The 17,850-nt window shown below is 39.8% G+C and overlaps 1 protein-coding gene across 1 annotated transcript in view; it reads right to left on the reverse strand.

Moving 5' to 3' along the window:
• SNX7 (sorting nexin 7) overlaps window positions 1–11,608 on the reverse strand; it is an 85,676-nt gene extending 74,068 nt beyond the window's left edge. The window contains exon 1 of the mRNA XM_019648858.1: window positions 11,389–11,608. Within this exon, the coding sequence (XP_019504403.1) occupies window positions 11,389–11,568 (180 nt within the window). The 5' untranslated portion in view covers window positions 11,569–11,608. The remainder of the gene's footprint in view (window positions 1–11,388) is intronic.
• Window positions 11,609–17,850: the final 6,242 nt, after the last annotated feature.

Raw genomic sequence — 17,850 nt, forward strand, 5'->3', positions numbered from 1 at the left:
ACATGGTAGCTTATGGCAACCCACTGCAGCAGGGACTGCAGCCCACGCAGTCTCCAGCGACCCAGGACAGCCCAGCTCCAGGTCGAGCTGTGGTTCAGCATCTTAGCAGTAGAGGGCAGTGTCACTGGCCCTCATATGTGGGATCTGAACTGAGGCCCTCCGGCATCCCAAGCCAGTTCTCAACCAACACACCACTCGGCCGGCCCAAACAGAGAATCTTAAAAGCAGCAAGAGAAAAGCAGTTAGTTACCTACAAGGGGGCTCCCATAAGATTGTCTGCTGATTTCTCAACAGAAACTTTGCAGGCCAGAAGGGATTTGAATGAAATACTCAAAGTGATGAAAAGCAAGGACTTACAAACAAGATTACTCTACCAGCAAACCTATCATTTAGAATCAAAGGACAAATAAAGAGCTTCCTAGACAAGAAAAAGTTAAAGGAGTTCCACACCACCAAAGCAGTATTACAAAGAATGTTAGAGAGACTTCTTTTAGAAAAATAAATAAATAAAAATATGAATAATAAAATGTCAATAACTACATAGCAACAATTGCTTAAAATATAAATGGATTAAATGCTCCAATCAAAAGATATAGGGTAGCTGAATGGATAAGAAAACAAGATCCTTAAATATGCTGCCTACAAGAGACTCAATTCAGATCAAAAGACATACATGGACTGAAAGTAAAGAGATGGAAAAAGATATTTCATGAAAATGGAAACAACAAAAAAGCTCTGGCAGCAATACTTAAACCAAACAAAATAGGCTTTAAACAAAGGCTATAACAAGTGACAAAGAAGGACCCATTAATCCTACTTCTGGGTAATTACCTGAAGAAACACAAAACATTACATTGAGGAGATGTATGCATGCATATGTTCATTGCAGCATTGTTTACAATGGCCAAGATGCAGAGGCAGCAGGGGTGTCCGTTGATGGATGAATGGATAAAGAGTAAGCAGTACATATTTACAATAGAATATTGCTTGACTGTAAAAGGGAATGGGCTCTTGCCATCTGCCGAGTCATGGATGGATCTGAAAGGTATGTGCTGAATGAAGTATGTCAGACAGCGAAAGACAGATGCAATGTGATTTCACTTATATGTGGAATTTAAAGAACAAAATAAATAAACAAAACAGAAACAAACTCACAGACACAAAAAACATTTTGATGGTTGCCAGATGGGAGGAGGGTTGGGAATGGGTAAAAAGGGGAAGGGATTAAGAAGTACAAATTGGTTGCTGCAAAGTAGTCATGGGGGATGTAGGGTATAGCATAAGGAATATAGTCAATAATATTGTAATAACTGTGGTCAGATGGGTACTAGATTTATTGGGGTGATAGATGGAAGGTATTTGGGGGACAGGGTGAAAAAGGCAAAGGAATTAAGAAGTACAAATTGGCAGAAGTACAAAATAGTCATGGGGAAGTAAATAAAGCATAGGGAATAGTCAATAATATGGTAATAACTATGTATAGTGCCAGGTGGGTATTATATTAGTCAGGGGGATCACTTCTTTTTTTTTTTTTTTTAGAGTTGTAAATTATATTGTTTATTAAATATCTCCTATGTGCAGAACACTAAAAATACAGGAATGATCAAAAACATTGAATTTACGTTGTATTGTGAAAGGCACTGAACGAGCAATAGAGCAGGGAGAGTGACTAACAAATCCAAGGTTGTTAATTTTAAAGATACAAGGTGTCATTTTAAAACTGCATATAAGCTGAAGAAATGTGCAAGAATGATACAGGACTTTGGTTGCTTAAAATAATAAATTGGTTTAGACTCACACTCAAAGGGAAATTTCTACAGGCACAAGAGCCCCTTGGGGCCAAGCTTTATCAGAGGGGTCAACCCTCACACAACAGCTTATAAACTTTGGACACAGCTAATCCTCACGGATAGTGGGATCACTTCTTAAATTATATAAATGTCTAACCACTATTCTGTATATCTGAAATTAATATAAAATAATATTTAATGTCAATTGTAACAAATTTAAAAAGGGGGTGTAGGTGAAGGGGAATAAGAGGTTCAAATTTTCCAGGTATAAAACAAATAAATTATGAGAATGTAATGTACAACATGGGGAATATAGTCAATAATATTGTGATAACATGGTACGGTGTCAGATAGTTGCTGGACTTATCATGGTGATCACTTCTTTAGGTATGTAAATGTTGGCTAACTATTGTGTATACGTGAAACTAATATAACATTATATATTAGCTATATTTTAATAAAGATCTTTAAAAAATACTAAAATAAGCTTTGTACAAGATGGAAGTATCATGACATCTCTTTGCAAAATTACTCTACTGTAATTGAATCTCACTATAGTTGGTAAAAATTTATTCTTTCACCCAGGGAAAAAGAAAAATTGTCTATGGCTGGGAGTGAAAACAGAGATTAATTGTAAATGGCATGATGGATTTTCGGAGGAGATAAAAGTGTTCTAAAACTCATGTACAGTGATTGTACAATTAATTAAATTTACCAAAATAAATAATTCACCCCAAATGGTGCATTTTATGGTATACAAATTATATCTCAGTAAAGTTAGTTGATTAAAAAAAAATAAAAAATAGTATGTCATACCAAAGTATTTCTCATAGTAAAAAAAAAAAAATCTGTTTTAATTTTTAAAACTACTGGTTTTACTTCTGTTCTGTTTTATAAGTGTGTTTTACTGATTCTCATGTAAGTATTTGCTAATAATTTTGATTGCCTAGTCTCTGTATCCTTTTTTGTTAATTCTACAGGTAACACTGTGTTATCCAGCATGACTGATATATGCAGTATCAGAGCTGACCAAGTATTCCATTTAAAACAGACAAAATCAGGTAGCATACAACTTTTCACTTGTTCATTGACAAAAGTTTAAAATATGTTCTTAAAGTATAAGTAACTATGAATGTTTATTTTAATTTTTAGTCTTATCTCCTCTTTGGAAAATGTGCAATACAAATAAATAAATACAGGAATAAAATAAATGGTGAACACTACAACTGCATAGCTATTGAATGTTTCCTTTTGATCACACTGGCTACTTGTAAAACTGAAGCAGGCTGCCAGAGTTATACTAGAATACCCAACAGAACTGCAAGGATGCAGAAATAAAATTGCCCCTTTAAAACTCAATAAAGTATATTCTTTAGAGTATATTAGTTCAAGTCTGGAGTATTTTGACTTCATTTCTCAAAGTATTTCTAATAATTTTCCCCATTGCCACTGACCAATAAGCAAATGAAAACCTGTTGTCCACATAAAAGAACTATAGTTCTATGTTCCCATGGAGATACACACACACACACACACACACATTTTTTGGCTATATAATGGCCACTCCCCTTTGCACACATAACATTGAAAACAGTTTCTGCTAGTCCCTCTCCCTCTCTGCATCTGCATTTCCAGACTTCAAATCTACTTGGGGAACTACTAAAACTTACCGTCATTCCTTTCTTGCTAGAGTGGGGTTCCATTGGTTGCAACCAAGCCTCCTGATTGAGATAAGTGTTATTAGCTTAAAAGGATTTATTTTTCTGAGTATGAAAAGGTTCCTAAATGATTCTTTTTCTTTTTAATGTTTTGTGTTTATTTCTTCTAATATAATCCAAATAGAAGATTTTGTCCAGGTTGACACTCAACATAGCTCTATCATCCAGCAATAACATTTATGAGTATTAAGACCAATTTGTTTTAATTCTACTTGGTTTAGTATCCTGCTAAGAAAGACTGATACAATAGAATCTGAATTTACTGAAAACAGATCACTGTCAAATCACAGCAACAATTGGGTTTATATACAGGAAAAATGTCATAGGCAATATCATTCACTGATGTATTTATTTCATAAATATTTAGATTTCTTACTCTCCTACTCAAAGACTTTAATTTATAGGAGATAGAGAAGCAAATAAGGTTTTGGAGAAAACAAATAAATACATATTTATAAGTAAGGCAAAATGTATTAAGTATTATGAGATTCAAAACACTATCATGGGGTGCAGAGTGGAGAAATTAACTCTAGCTAGAGATGAGAAGCTCCTAGGGAAGAGGTAGTTTTACATTGGGCCATAGGTAACAGAGAGGATTTTATTCTGTTGACCCAACAATAATACAGAGAGGTAGGAAAATATGGAGTGAGTTCACCTAGTGGCCAGTGCACCAACCTAGATCAGTGCTTTTCAAATTGTAAAGTGCAAACAAATCACCGAGGAATCCTGCTAAAATACAGATTCTGATCCACTGGGTTTGGAGTGGGTTCTGAGGCTGCGTTTCTAAGAAGCTTCCAGGTGATGCAATGGGTGTATGGGACATACTTTGAGTAGCATGGCTGCAGGGGACAGAGTGGTGAGGCAGGAGAGCCAGGGTGCAGCCTGATCACCAAGAGCCTTCAACGACAAAATGGGACAATTCGATCAGAGCTGTGTGCTCCAGAAACATGTTTGCTGCGGGCGCACAGGAAGGCTAGAGGCCGAGGACTTGAGACTGAGACTCGGTGAGACAATTTTAATGGTTCTAAGAGGCAACCATGTAACTACTCCGACTGTAGCAGTGGGAACAGGAAGAAGGCACTAATTTCAAAGACAGCAAGAAGATAAAACTGATAGGGACTTTTTAGGTGTGTAGGGGACCTGGAGAGTAAGTGAAAGGGATAAGTAGAAGGTAACACTAAGTATGTTACCCTGGATATCTAAGACATTCTCACATCACTAGCAGAGAATCAAATGGGAAAATAACAGGGACGGGAAGAGATATGAGTCAGGGAATGGCAGAGCACAGTTCAGTTTGGGGATTACTTTGAAGGTTGAGTAAAACCATCTAATTAAGACTTTCCACTGCTCTTGCAGATAAATTTAGTAAGTTAAAATTCCATTTGTAACATCCTGTTCATAGTGGGAAGGGGCAGTCCTCTCCTCTGGGACATCAGTCATCCAGCTCGTGCTAGAACGTTTTTAGTGACAGAATTCATGACCACGCTGACTAATCCCTTTCATTTTGAAACCTTCACTTAGAAAATTCTTCCTTCAATTGACCTAAAACTTGTCTCCACATATTTTTGGCCTAGTGGTTCTAGTTTTACCTTCAAAACTACAAACATTTAATCCACCTCGATCATAATAACTTCATAAAAGACCCAAGTCTTTTCCAACACAAACTAATTTTGTTCTTTCCCAGCCTTTCTTCATAGGTCATGGATGCCAGAACATATCAGTGAACCCCCTTTGTTTATTCTCCTTCAGGATGGCAAATGTGTAGCCAGACTGTTGCTACTGCAGCCCTCCCCACTTCTTGGGACAATGGAAGACAGTGCTGATGTATCGAGCTCTCTTTCTCCTGAGCCCAGACAACATCTCCAGCTCCATCTCGACACAGCATTCCAAAGAATCAATAACAGGGCACTGGCATCCACAGATGAAATAATATCCCTTTGCCATTTTCTGACATAAATCATCAATTCCCCTTTAAAATGCAGAGGCTTGAAAAGAACTTCAGAAGTGGCATGGACAGTTCAGATTACAGTATAATTAATACTCCATGTGACCTTGAAAATGTGCTGTTTGTTTAGATTCAACAGCATGTCATTTGTGTAAATGGATCTTTCGGTCACTGAAAACCACGAGAAATGTTTGTACATAAAATGGCCCTATTCCCCAAACTTATTCCGGAATTTCCTTATTTGTTTTAATTCTATTGTTGACCATATACACTCACTCACACACAAGGAGAATTTGAGGATTCTTCTTTCTACTTCACTCACCCACTCTTCCTCCTCTAGGAGAAATATATGAATACTGAACATCCAAGAAGCCTGTGATGGCAGAGAGTGGAGCTTCTAGTGGTAGGAATATAAACAGTCCCAGATGAGCCCTTTGCTTTACTGGTTCCTCTATTTTTAACCTTCAAAATAGTAAGACCCTCTGAGGCGGGATCAGAATGTAGCCCAGGGAAAGGGAACACATGATCTGCCTGTGGTAATCCTGTACTCTAGCTTTTAAGTGAGTTGGGCAATTGAAAATGCATAACGCACACACACAGACATGCACACACATTAATATATGTATATACACATGTGCATACATGTATGCACTATACACACCTGTATGCATGTACGTGTGTGTGCATACATGTACGCACAGGTGTGTATGTGTTTGATATATTTCAACAGGCCACCAACGAGGAAACGCATTCATTCAAGGATATTTCTTGAGTAACCATAACTCACGCTAGGAATAAAATAATGATTTGCCAGACCTCTGCTACACAAAATGGTAGCCACTAGCCACAGATGGCTACTTACATTTAAATGCAAATTAATTAAATACAATCAAAAGGTCAGTTTCTCAGATGTACTAGTCACATTTCAAGTGCTCAAAAGTCACAGTGGCTAGTGGCTGCCATATTAAACAGGCAAGTATAGGCCATGTCATCAATGCAGTCAATTGGGACATCAGGATCCTACGGTGCTGTGTATAGCTGATCAATACTCAGATGTGTTCTACTAAAACCAGGCGCTACGTAAAAGCTCTTTAAATTTAATCCTCATATTTCTTTTTTCCCTCACTTTACAGATGAATAATCTGAGGCACTGAGAGGTTAAGTAACTTGCCCAAGGAAACAAAGTAAGCAGTGTGCCAGGATTTCCAAACAGGCAGTGTCTACAGAGTCTCTGCTCCTAAATTTACATGGTGGCCGTATTTGTATTTATAGTGATTAACAGAGCTTTCTTCAGGACCTCACATTGATGCCAATTATATTTCATAGTCTGTTTTTGAACCCCATACTTTAATTTATCAAAAGATTTGGAAGGCTGATTGTGTTATACAGGCTATTAGCTATTGTCATAGTTTCTAATGCTGTGTAACAAACTATCATGAAACTCAGTGGTATAAAAACTTCTTTGCTTTTATATTTTATTATGTTCACTGGTTTATTGGGTCAAGAAGTCAGACAGGACACAGCAGAAGTGGCTTATCTCTCCTCCATGGTATGTGGGGCCTCAGCTGAGAAGATTTGATGGTAGGGGTGCCTCAGTGCTGGGGACTGAAAAGCATATAGACATCTTCACTCACAAGCCAGCCACTTATTGCTGGATGGTGCCTGGGACTTCAGCTGGGGCAACTAACCACAGCATTTACATGTGGTTTCTCAAGAGAACCTAAGTTTCTTTACAACATAGAGGCCTTAAATTGCATTTCTTACATAGCTCCAAAAAGCAGTGGCCTATCGGACAAAGCAGAGCCTGCATTTTCACTATCTAGTCTTGGAAGTTGCACAGTATCACTTCCGCCACACCATATTGGTCAAAGCAGTCACAATCCCACCTCTACGCAAGAAGAGCATAGATCTCACCTCTTGATAGGAAGGTGCAGGTCGTATTTTAGAAGAGCATATGGGATGGGAGACAGAAATGTAGTTATCTTTATGTAATGCTATTCTCCACACTCTTGTACTATGTATTTTGATGGCCCCGATGCGTGATATCACCTGAGCAGCTCGCCTGTGGGGGCACAAGCAGGGGATCCAAGAACAGGTGGAGAGGAGCTCAGGCAAGCACTCCCTATCGCCTCCCTGCTTTGGCGCCACATTGTGGCCATCACACATTTCTAGTTACATTTCTCTGTAAGTATAGCTCCCTTCACAGCTCCGGCTATTACTGGGTTCCAGCAACACTGTTTCCATTCCTCTTCCCTTTAAACTAAAGGTGCTAATGTTTTTTTGCTACTGCAAATCTCTAAGTGCCTCAGTATCCCTAGTTTGTTCCTAAGCCTTGCCCCAAATTCTATAAATAGAATTCCTGCATTAAACTCTCTTCATTTAAATTATTGGAGAGAATTATGATTCTTCCAAGGGCCATGACTGATACAGGCACATAACAGCAACTAAATAAAGATGGTTCAGAGTACAAATATGAAAAATTAATATCCAAACTTCCAATGTCTTCTAAGTATTTGACAGAATTGTTGAATAGTACACTTATGCCCCTCCATTGCTACACTGAATTTCTGAATTGACAAAGATCCAATATATACAGGAACTAAATGTCTCAACAATTATATCCTACTATTCTTTCAAAATTAATTTAGTCTACAAAATATGAGTGACTCCTTCAAAAGCTGTGTTCAAATAAACGTGTTCATTGGTATATTTCTGATTTATCATAAAAACGATCTCAGTTTTCTTTCATTCTTAAAAAACATGACCACCTCTTTGTTTTTATAGCACTTTAAAACAAAATACTAAATAGTTCTGTAGCTTCGATAGCTTTAAGACTGAAATTAAGCCGACTGGTCTATTCCTTCAAGAGCTTGCCTTTTGCCCATTACTTTAAAGCAAGAATATTTACCTATCTCTAACTTTCGGGCTACATGCCTGAATTCTATGAGTTCTCAAAGGGACTAGTGGTGATGAGGCTAATTACATCTGTGAAGTCCCTGATTATCCTAGATGATCTAGATCTTATTTTGTGGTACTGAATACCTTTAAAAAGACCAATATAAGAGCTATTATTTTCTGAATACCAGATAAGTATCTTAGTGTTTCACTGCAACCCATTTACCGATGCTCTATTTCAACTGCTGTTTCTTCTACACATTATACTATTTAATAAGTCAATTTATTTTATTTTAATATATTATTTTCCCCAAAAGGAGAACTTTTTCCTTTAAATGTAATTTGTCCCTTATCTCTAATTAAATTTTGTGCAAACCTCATCTCATTTTGGCCCAGGTCTTACACTATCCTTACACTATTATTATAATTTTTATCCTTTTTCTTTTTCTATCTTTGAATCATTATGTTCTCTGACCTTCCAACATCTATACTTGCTCTTTTAAGTCAATGTCCTCTGCCTTCCCTGTGGTCTCTTGAAATCTGGCACCATTTTCTCCTCACTGGATTATTTGTAAACTTAGGACAATGTTTTGTTTGTTTTACCTTCCTTCTCTCTGGATTTATATTGCCATTTAGAGTTTCTGTCACGTCTTCCACCTGAACTCCAAGACCATCATAGCAAGAACTAAACCTCCCATTTCATTTTTTTCCCAAAGAATCCTTAGCATAGCATGTTATGCAAAAATACTTAACGTGTACTTGCCAGGTACAAGTATGGTGGGGAAAAAGAAATCATAAGTCACAACTCCTCCTCTTTAAGGAGCTTGTGGACAGTGGCATGGTATACCTTCACACATTACCTAAGGGAATAAGGGACCAAAGTTGTAAACTGAATATGAAAGTTGTCAATCCCAATGTCCTAAATGGTAACGTTACAGACTTCAGAAGTCATTCGTGATACCATCCTAGGCCGAGTGGCCACTGGTAGAGTTCTACAAAGGAGCCAGCCAGGAATGGGGTAGCAGGGAGAGAGGCCAGGTGGAGAGCACTTTCTTAAATGTGCTTGCCTCCCTAACTGTGGTTAATGGTTGAACATTCAACTTACTGAAATATAAGTGGGCAGCTAACTTAAAATTTTTCCAACTATTCTTTTAAGACTTGAACCGACATTATATCCTTACCTTAATCTATGTGGTTCTATAGAAGTGGTTCTTAACTGTGTCTTAGTGTCTAACACAAGTAGTTACACAACACTAACAAGCAGGGTGGATCCGGGTGCACGGGGCTGAAGCTAACAGCCTTTAAAAAAGAATACAAAATTAAGTGGAAAAACACTTTATATTTAGAATGAGAAAAGAAATCTCAATAACTGATTGGAGCCATGGAGATCTAGAATTCTTTCTTCTGAGAGTTTTAGGCAATTTAGCAGAAACGTTCACAGTGCTTCTGGCTGCAATCTGTCATTCCCTTCCCGCCTAGAAGGTCTATGACTCCCAGTGACTCCCAACATTTCCAGAGGCCTAAGCACATGAACACCTAAAGCTTAGCTTCACCTAAAATCCGCCTCTGTCAACAGGGGCTCATTCTTAAGAGTGGTTCTTAAGAGAGAGCTGGGACACTTAGAATCTGGGGAAAGAAACCATGTGACAAAACCATCCCACATGATCCTGATACACAGTTGCCACTCCCAACACCCTGTCTCCTGCCAGGCTGGAAGTTTCACAATGTACAGGCATACCAGAATATTCATCAACCAATAGTATCTCAGAAGGCAAGTGAAGAAGGGGCCAATTGTCCTTCATCCGAAAATAAAGTATGTGTGGAATATAAAAGGGCAGTGTTAACCTTTTACAAGTGAACCTAAATAAGTCCATTGTTTTACAATTTAAACACTAACTTTGAAATGTCACATGACTTTACCAAGAGCACAAAACTGACACTCTGGCTGAACATCTAGACTACAAGTGCTGTGCCTACCATTTCATTTAATCGTAAGAGGGAAAGAAAAGAGTTTTACATATTCTTCTCTAGTGTCAGGGTATACCTGTTCACTTGCTAATTTCAGATCGCTCTCCCGAAATAAAGCGGTGGTTCAATATGTTGCTTTACCTAACACCTCAAGGTAACACTTAACTACTGCCCAGGTTTCTTAGTAATTAATACAATGTTCTCATCTCTACTCGAATCTTCTACAGCAGCAACGTGAGAAACTGGAGTGACATTCAATGGCCCCGCAGAAAGGGGTTTTTTGGGCTTTTTTTTGTTGTTGTTTTTTTTCCAAAAAGAAAAACCACCAGTCGACACGCACAAGTCTACCACTAACCCGAGTCCATTTCTCTCCAACTGTACTACAAGAGGACCCGTGGCTCCTACGTTTCCAGGGGGGCGAGGAGCGAGAAAGCGGCGGCTGTGGTTTGGGCGCTGGCAGCCAGCTCTCTGAGGGACCCCGAGTTCCGCGGCGGCGGAGCCCCCAGTTCGCCACCCTAATCCTTTTCTCCCTAAGAGGGGAGTCCCTCGCACCTATTCCCACTGGACTTGAGGCTCACCTCGGGTGTCACCCGGTCTCACATCCACCACCGGCAACATTAAATCAAGAATCGTTTCTCTAGACTCGGGTGACCTCTCTCCGAGTTCGGCGCGGGCTGAACCTGAAAAGAAGCTGCCAGGGGCGGGGGCACTTTCGGGCCACCGCCTCCCGGGCTCAGGCACTGTCCCCAGAAGTCCGCTCCGAGAAGAGAAGAGATGAAGGGAAAAAAGGGTGGAGGGGAAAAAAAAAATCACAACTTTGTAGACTCCACCAAGTCACGGCCCTGCCCCACTTAAGGTCAAAGTGCAGATGAGGGAGCGGTTGCGGATCGGGGCCCGGCCGGCAGGCAGCTCCGGGCGCGGCGGGGCCCGCAGGCGGCCGGGGGACCCCACCCACGTCCAGCCGCCAGCCCCCCGCTCTGCAGGGCGAGAGCGCGGCGACGGCCGCCCACGGAGCTGCCAACTCCTGGAGTTGGCCGGGAACTTTCCCGGGACGCGCCGCCGCCGCCCTCACCTTGCTGAACACCTCCAGGTCGTCCTCGTCCTCGTCCAGGTCCAGCACGTCGGCCTGCAGCGCGGCGGACGAGCCGCTGCTGCCCGCGAGGGGGCCGCGGTCCCCCGGGCTCTCCCCGCCGGCGCCCCCCGCCGGGAGGCCCGAGGAGCGCTCCGGAGATGCCCGGCGCTCGCCCTCCATCCCGAGAGTGCGCGCCCGCAGGCCGCCGCCGCCAGCCCGGCTCCCCGGCGCGCGCCCATTGGTCCCGCGCGGCGGCGCCTCCCCGCCGGCCCCGCTCCAGCCCCTCGCCCGGCGCGCAGACGCGGAACTGCCGGGCCGGGCCGAGCGCGGGGCCGGGGCTCGTCCCCACCTGGCCCGGGGCCCGCGGGACACGCAGGATCGGGCCTCGCAGGCTTCCGCTCGCGGGGGGGCGAGGGGCTCAGAGGCAGCGGGAGGGCGTCCCGGCAGCAGCCTGGCGCGGGGCTGCCGAGCGAGGGTTCCCGCGGGGGCGGGGAGTGGCCACGCGAGCCGGGCGGACCGTCCACTCCAGCGGATCCTCGGCGGGGCTGGAAGGCAGCCGACCCATCTCGCCAAGAGAAAAAGCCAATAGTGTCCTTTCCTGTATTTTAATGGTTGCCTCTCTTCGTGGTTGTGGTTTTCGAGCCTGTTTTTTTTTTTGGTTTTTTTTTTTTTTTAACGAAGGCTAATGCAGAAAAATAAAAGACGTGAAAAGCCCTTCTGTTTTTGTAATTGATTTTTGACCCAGTGACCGGACTGTGTGGTCGTTTCACGGTCAAGCCAGGGACGTTGGATTTTAAAAACTATTTTCAGCCACTTTCATATGTGATTTTACTCCAGGAAATCTTCCTGAAGTTAATGAGTAAAATCGTTACAAGGAGCTAAGGGCAACGAGTAAGACTGGACGCTGCCATCAAGAAATAGTCTTCAGTCTTTGTGCTGCCGTTGCAATGCTGTAATTATTTAGATTGTCCACTGCTTATTCAAAAAAAAAAAAAACCAAAAAAAACTAAAAAGCTAAATTCCAAAAATAATGGAAAAAATGAATGCAAATTGATATATTTTGGAACGATCTTCAGGTTTTATTCTTTACTCCCCTAGGCCTAACTCTTTCATCCCACAGGCCTTGGAAAGAATGTCTAAGAAGTTTGCACAGAACCAGGGAGGAGGCTAATTCAGACTTGATGTATAAAACCTTTCCTGGCAAAATATTTAGCCGAATGTTTAAAATTTTTAACTTTAAAAAAATAAGAGATGTATTTAAGATATTTGAGGAAATAGAGAATTTCTCTATTTCTGATTCGAGGACAACGGCCTTAATATAGCCCCTCTTAACCACTCAAATGTACCTCTCAGTGGTTTCAGCTCATATCCGCGCTTGTTCAGTCTGGCTGGTCTGGCTGCCTGGTGAATATCGGGCCTCCTTCCTATGCCTTATGACCCCTGTTCCCAAAATGCCATCCCCTGCCCATCCTTCAGGAATTAACTATAGTCCCGTATCTTTTAGGAAGACTTTACAAATGACACAGTCTGTTCCCAAGTTAACATTTAATGTTATTCCATTTGTAGATATTTATTTTTATCTAACTGCCTTACATTCCTTATTAAACTATAACATTTTAAGGTTAGGGAATCACATTATTTATTAATAAACCACAACATCAGATGCTGTCACTTAAAACGGCTCTCTGCTAAGGTATATAAAGAAAACACGTAATTAAAAGACTGTTTTTCCTCTCTAAGCTCATTCTGGCTCCTGAGGAAGATTCCAGGTTTTCTCATTGCAATCTGAACCCGGAAATTCTTAAGGATACTGTGATTCACAGAATTGCCAGATAGCATTGAGACAGACTCAGAAAATGGGCAGAGCAAACCAAGACTACACGGCTTGGATCATAGTGAAAACCATGTCACAGAACTAATGGCGCAGCCATTGCTGCCACCACTGCTGAACAATCAATGCCATACCACTTCCACATACTACCTTTGACACTGATGTCACTGGACTCCAGGTGAGATGCTGTCACCAAAATAAGCAGCTGTCTCTGAAAACTGCCTCTGCTATTACTGCCACAAAAATGCTCCACGGTCCTGTTTCTGTGTGTTAATAGTTCCAGTTTCAAAACGCAGGACAGTAGATTTCCTTGGCCCACCTGGCCAAAAATTTTCCAAACATAGAAAGGCCATATTGATGCTGCTCAGCCAAAAAAAATAAATCCCTTATAATACTGCTTTGGCTGCCCAGCATCAATAACACATTTCTTCATATACTCTCTTTTCTCTCCATTCCTTGCTGAATATAGTTCAGCTATGCCTCAAGCACCTAGGAATATAGTCCCCAGCACCCCAAAGGAAGAAAACCCAAGCCTACTCAGGGGTGCAGCTCCAACTCAAATATGTCTTTTTCCCCTGCAGTTGTGCTGCAAACCTGTTGATATTTTGCAATTTATAAACTAATTTTTTAAATTTAATTACTAACATGCCATGCCTGCTTACTCAGTGGCATAAAAAATCCTAAATTCTCTAAAGTCTCAGCTTTCCATTAGATGGGCTCATCAATGGATTCTTTAATGGAAGAGATTTTAGTGGGGTATGAAAGCCTTTAAACCAGCATAGTCCAGAACTTTAAGTATAGGTATAGTATTAAGAGGAGCCCTCCCCAGTCCTATCCCTTGGTTTCTGGACCCTTATTCTGATTATAGGAGAAATAATATCATATATTAGTTTTGGTTCTGAGAATATATGTCTTGTTCCCTCTTTCTCTTCTGCACTTTCCACGTGTGATCCGAAACCATAGTTGTGTCTTGAATATGCCATTCCACCATCCATAAAGTCAGTTGTTTCTGGTGATGGGATTCACAATAAGACAAGTCCCCCATGAGCATGGTAGGATGGCTTTACTTCTTTTGCTGAAAGATTATTTAATTTGTTAGAAAACTGTTGTATGCAAAACTGATTAGAAATAAACCAGTCAGTAAGCTCATGGATGATCATGTTGAGAGAAACTTGCTGAGCAGGAAAAGCAAACCCAATGTATCTTTTCCATCAAGGACAAATCGTGACCTCCTCCAGATTGTGTGGCCAGTGGGAGGACCAGGAGTAGTTAGTTGCTGCTGTGGCGAGGTGAACTCTTAGCCATGGAAGCAGCCAGCTCTCCTTCAGTAAGGGGGAAATCCGTTTTGTTGAGCTGATGCATAGAGTATTAAAATGTAGTCAGTACATAATATATTAGTTTCAGGTGCACAACATAGCTACTCAACATTAATATACCTAATGAAGTGATCACCATGCTAAGTTTAGTGATCACCTGTCATCATACAAGAGTTTACAATGTTATTGACTATATTCCCTGTGCTGTACCTCACATCCTCACGGCTTACTTTATAACTGGAAATCTGTACCGCTTATTCTCTTTCGCCTTTTTTGTCCCCAACCTCTTCCCATCTGGCAACTATCAGTTTGTTCTCTATGTCTATGAGACTGTTGCTGTTTTGTATCGTTTGTTCATTTGTTTTTGTTTTTATAGCTTCCACACATAAGTGAAATATGGTATTTGTCTTTCTCTGACTTATTTCACTTAGCATACTACCTGTTAGGTCTATCCATGTTGTCACAAATGGCAAGATTTCATTGTTTTTTCTAACAAATAATATTTCTCTCTCTCTCTCTCTCTCTCTCTCTCTCTCTCTCTCTCTCTCTCTCTCTCTGTGTGTGTGTGTGTGTGTGTGTGTGTGTATACCAACCACAATTTTATCCATCAATGGATTCAGAAACAACTAAGGGTCCACAAGAGGTACATATTTCCAGCTTTGCAATATATTATAGTTTGAAATCAGTGGGGTTTTCCTTTTCTTATATGAATATTTTTACATATTCTTGAACCCATTATCAAGACTTCTATTCTCTTTCACTGATATTTCTGTGTAATTTTTTGTTTACTACTATATATTTTGATCACCATTGCTTTCTAATAAGATTTATTCTCTGATAAGGCAATTTCCTTAAAAATGCTCACACATCTATTCTTTCATTTATAAACTTTAGAATGATTGTGTCCAATTCCAAAATTTATTAGGGATTACCGCAAATGTAATTTAATTGCATTAAATATACGTATGTTAATAGATACACATAAATTTGGAAGAGATTGATATTTTAAGGCTATTAGATCAAATACTGGAATATTGAATGTTTCTGCATGTATTCAGATTATGTTGTACATCTTTCAATAAAATTTTCGTTTTCTTGGGCTGGCCGAGTGGCTCAGTTGGGTAAGAGCTGGCTTGGGAGCATAAGCTCTGAGCAGCAGGGCCACCAGTGCAGTTCCCGCATGGGTCAGTGATGCTGCGCCCTCTACAGCTAAGATTGTGAACAACAGCTCAACCTGGCGCTGAGCTGCCATGGGTGGCCGCTACGGCAAGAGCTACTGTTAGCAGCCGGCAGCCAGCGAGAGCTGCCATGAGCCGCTGTGAGCGGCTAGCTAATGGACAGCAACCGACTGCCTCAGCCAGGAAGAGAGCAATGATCTTAATACCAACATGGGCCAGTGAAGCAGTGTCTTCCACCACTAGACTGAAGAACAAAAGGACAGCAACTTGTCTGTTCCCCTTCCCCTATTCCCCAACGCTGTTCCCCTCCCCCAATTCTCCAATAAAATTTTTTTAAAAAATTAGTTTTCTTCAATACTTTATTTTTCTTGTTAATAAACCTAAAAATGGTACATTAGATCTTCCTAGCCACTAAAATATTGAAATGATTTCTTTAGTTATTCATATATTTCAGTGTGTTCTCATATAATAATTAATAAGCCCAAAGATTTATTGCTTGAGAAGTTGTTATACTTGTCTGTGACTATATCCATTTTTTCAAACACCTTAAGCCAATTTATCAAGAGTCTGAACCAAGAGATTCTGATGTGCCTGCAACTTCCATAAACATTTTATGCATTTAATTAAGATGCAAAATGGTTGATACATTAAACATTATGCAATGTTGAAATCTGAATATTAAATTATAAAATCATACTTGTGTGTGCTCATAAAAATTATTACCTATATATTATCAATGCTGCCTAAAAGTAATTTATATTCTATCAATAATTTATATGTGATTGTTTCTTTCCCAACAAGATCACTAGATGCTAGTAAAATTATAGCTTAGTACCATCAAAAGAAAACAACCACAGCTGAAGTTTGGCAAAACAGGCATAAAGTTAAAAATAGTTATTTTAAAACAATATGGATTACTAAGAGCCTTAAGAGACCTTAGTTTGTCCTTTTCTACATGGATGTCTTCAGTAATAGGCAATGATAAGGGCCATCTCTTTTTCATCTATTGGAAAAGGGAACAATTCTTTTAGAAGTGTTGTATCCTACTATGTAAATCAACTTCAAGACAACAGCACAGATTTTTCAGAAATTGTATAGTTTTACATTTTACAGTAATATCTATAATTCCATTCTGAGTTAATTTTTATGTTAGGTGTGACATTTAGGCCAGTTTCATTTTTTTGCATGTGGTCATCCAATTATTCCAGCACCTTTTGTTGACAAGACTATACCTTTGTGTCTATGTCAAAAATCATGTGATTATATTGTGTAGGTTTATCTCTAGGCTTTCTATTCTGTTTCATTGATCTGTATGTCTATTTTTTCACAAATACCACGTTTTTCTTTTTTTCATTACTGTCACTGTATGAAGTCTTGAAATCAGTTAGTATGAGTCTTCTATATTAATCTTTTCAGAATTGTTTTCATTGTTCTGTTCCTTTGTCTTTAAATTTTAGAAGCAATTTGTAAATATTTAAAAAAATAAAACTTTGGGATATTGATTAGAATTGCACTGAATCTATAGATTAAATTGAGGAGAATTTATATCTTAAAAATATTATGTCTTAAATCCATAAACACAGTATAACTCTCCATTTATTTACATCTTATTTGACTTCTTTTATTAGTAGATTTTTTTTCTAGTTTTAAGCATATAGGTTCTGTATGAATTTTGTTAACTTTATTCAAAATAATTTCATATTTTAGTCTATTGGTTGTTGAAAAAGTCATGACACATGTTTGCGACAGATAGCACTGTTCATTTTTGGAAGTACTAGAGTCATTTGCATCTATGTTATTGGTATGTCATTTGACAGCTGACAGTTCTAGCTTCATTCTAAAAAAAATTGAACGATTTGGTTGAGTTTTAGAGATTTTACAACTAGTTGAAGATAGAAGACCAAACTGTGCATTTTTGCCACAGTTTACTGTTTTACTCCCATAAAGGGAAGAGCGCGCGTCAAGCTTGTGAAAAGTTGCATAAAGTTACGATGACAATGCTCTACAAGAAAATCAGTGCCAACAACGGTTCATAAAATTCTGTGCTGGTGATTTTGATCTCAATGACACTCCTCGGTCAGGGAGGCCCACCGAGGTTGATGACGACAAAATAAAGGCATTGATCGAGTCAAACCCA

The sequence above is a fragment of the Hipposideros armiger genome, unplaced genomic scaffold (genome assembly GCF_001890085.2).
Source record: "Hipposideros armiger isolate ML-2016 unplaced genomic scaffold, ASM189008v1 scaffold_127, whole genome shotgun sequence".
NCBI lineage: Eukaryota > Metazoa > Chordata > Mammalia > Chiroptera > Hipposideridae > Hipposideros > Hipposideros armiger.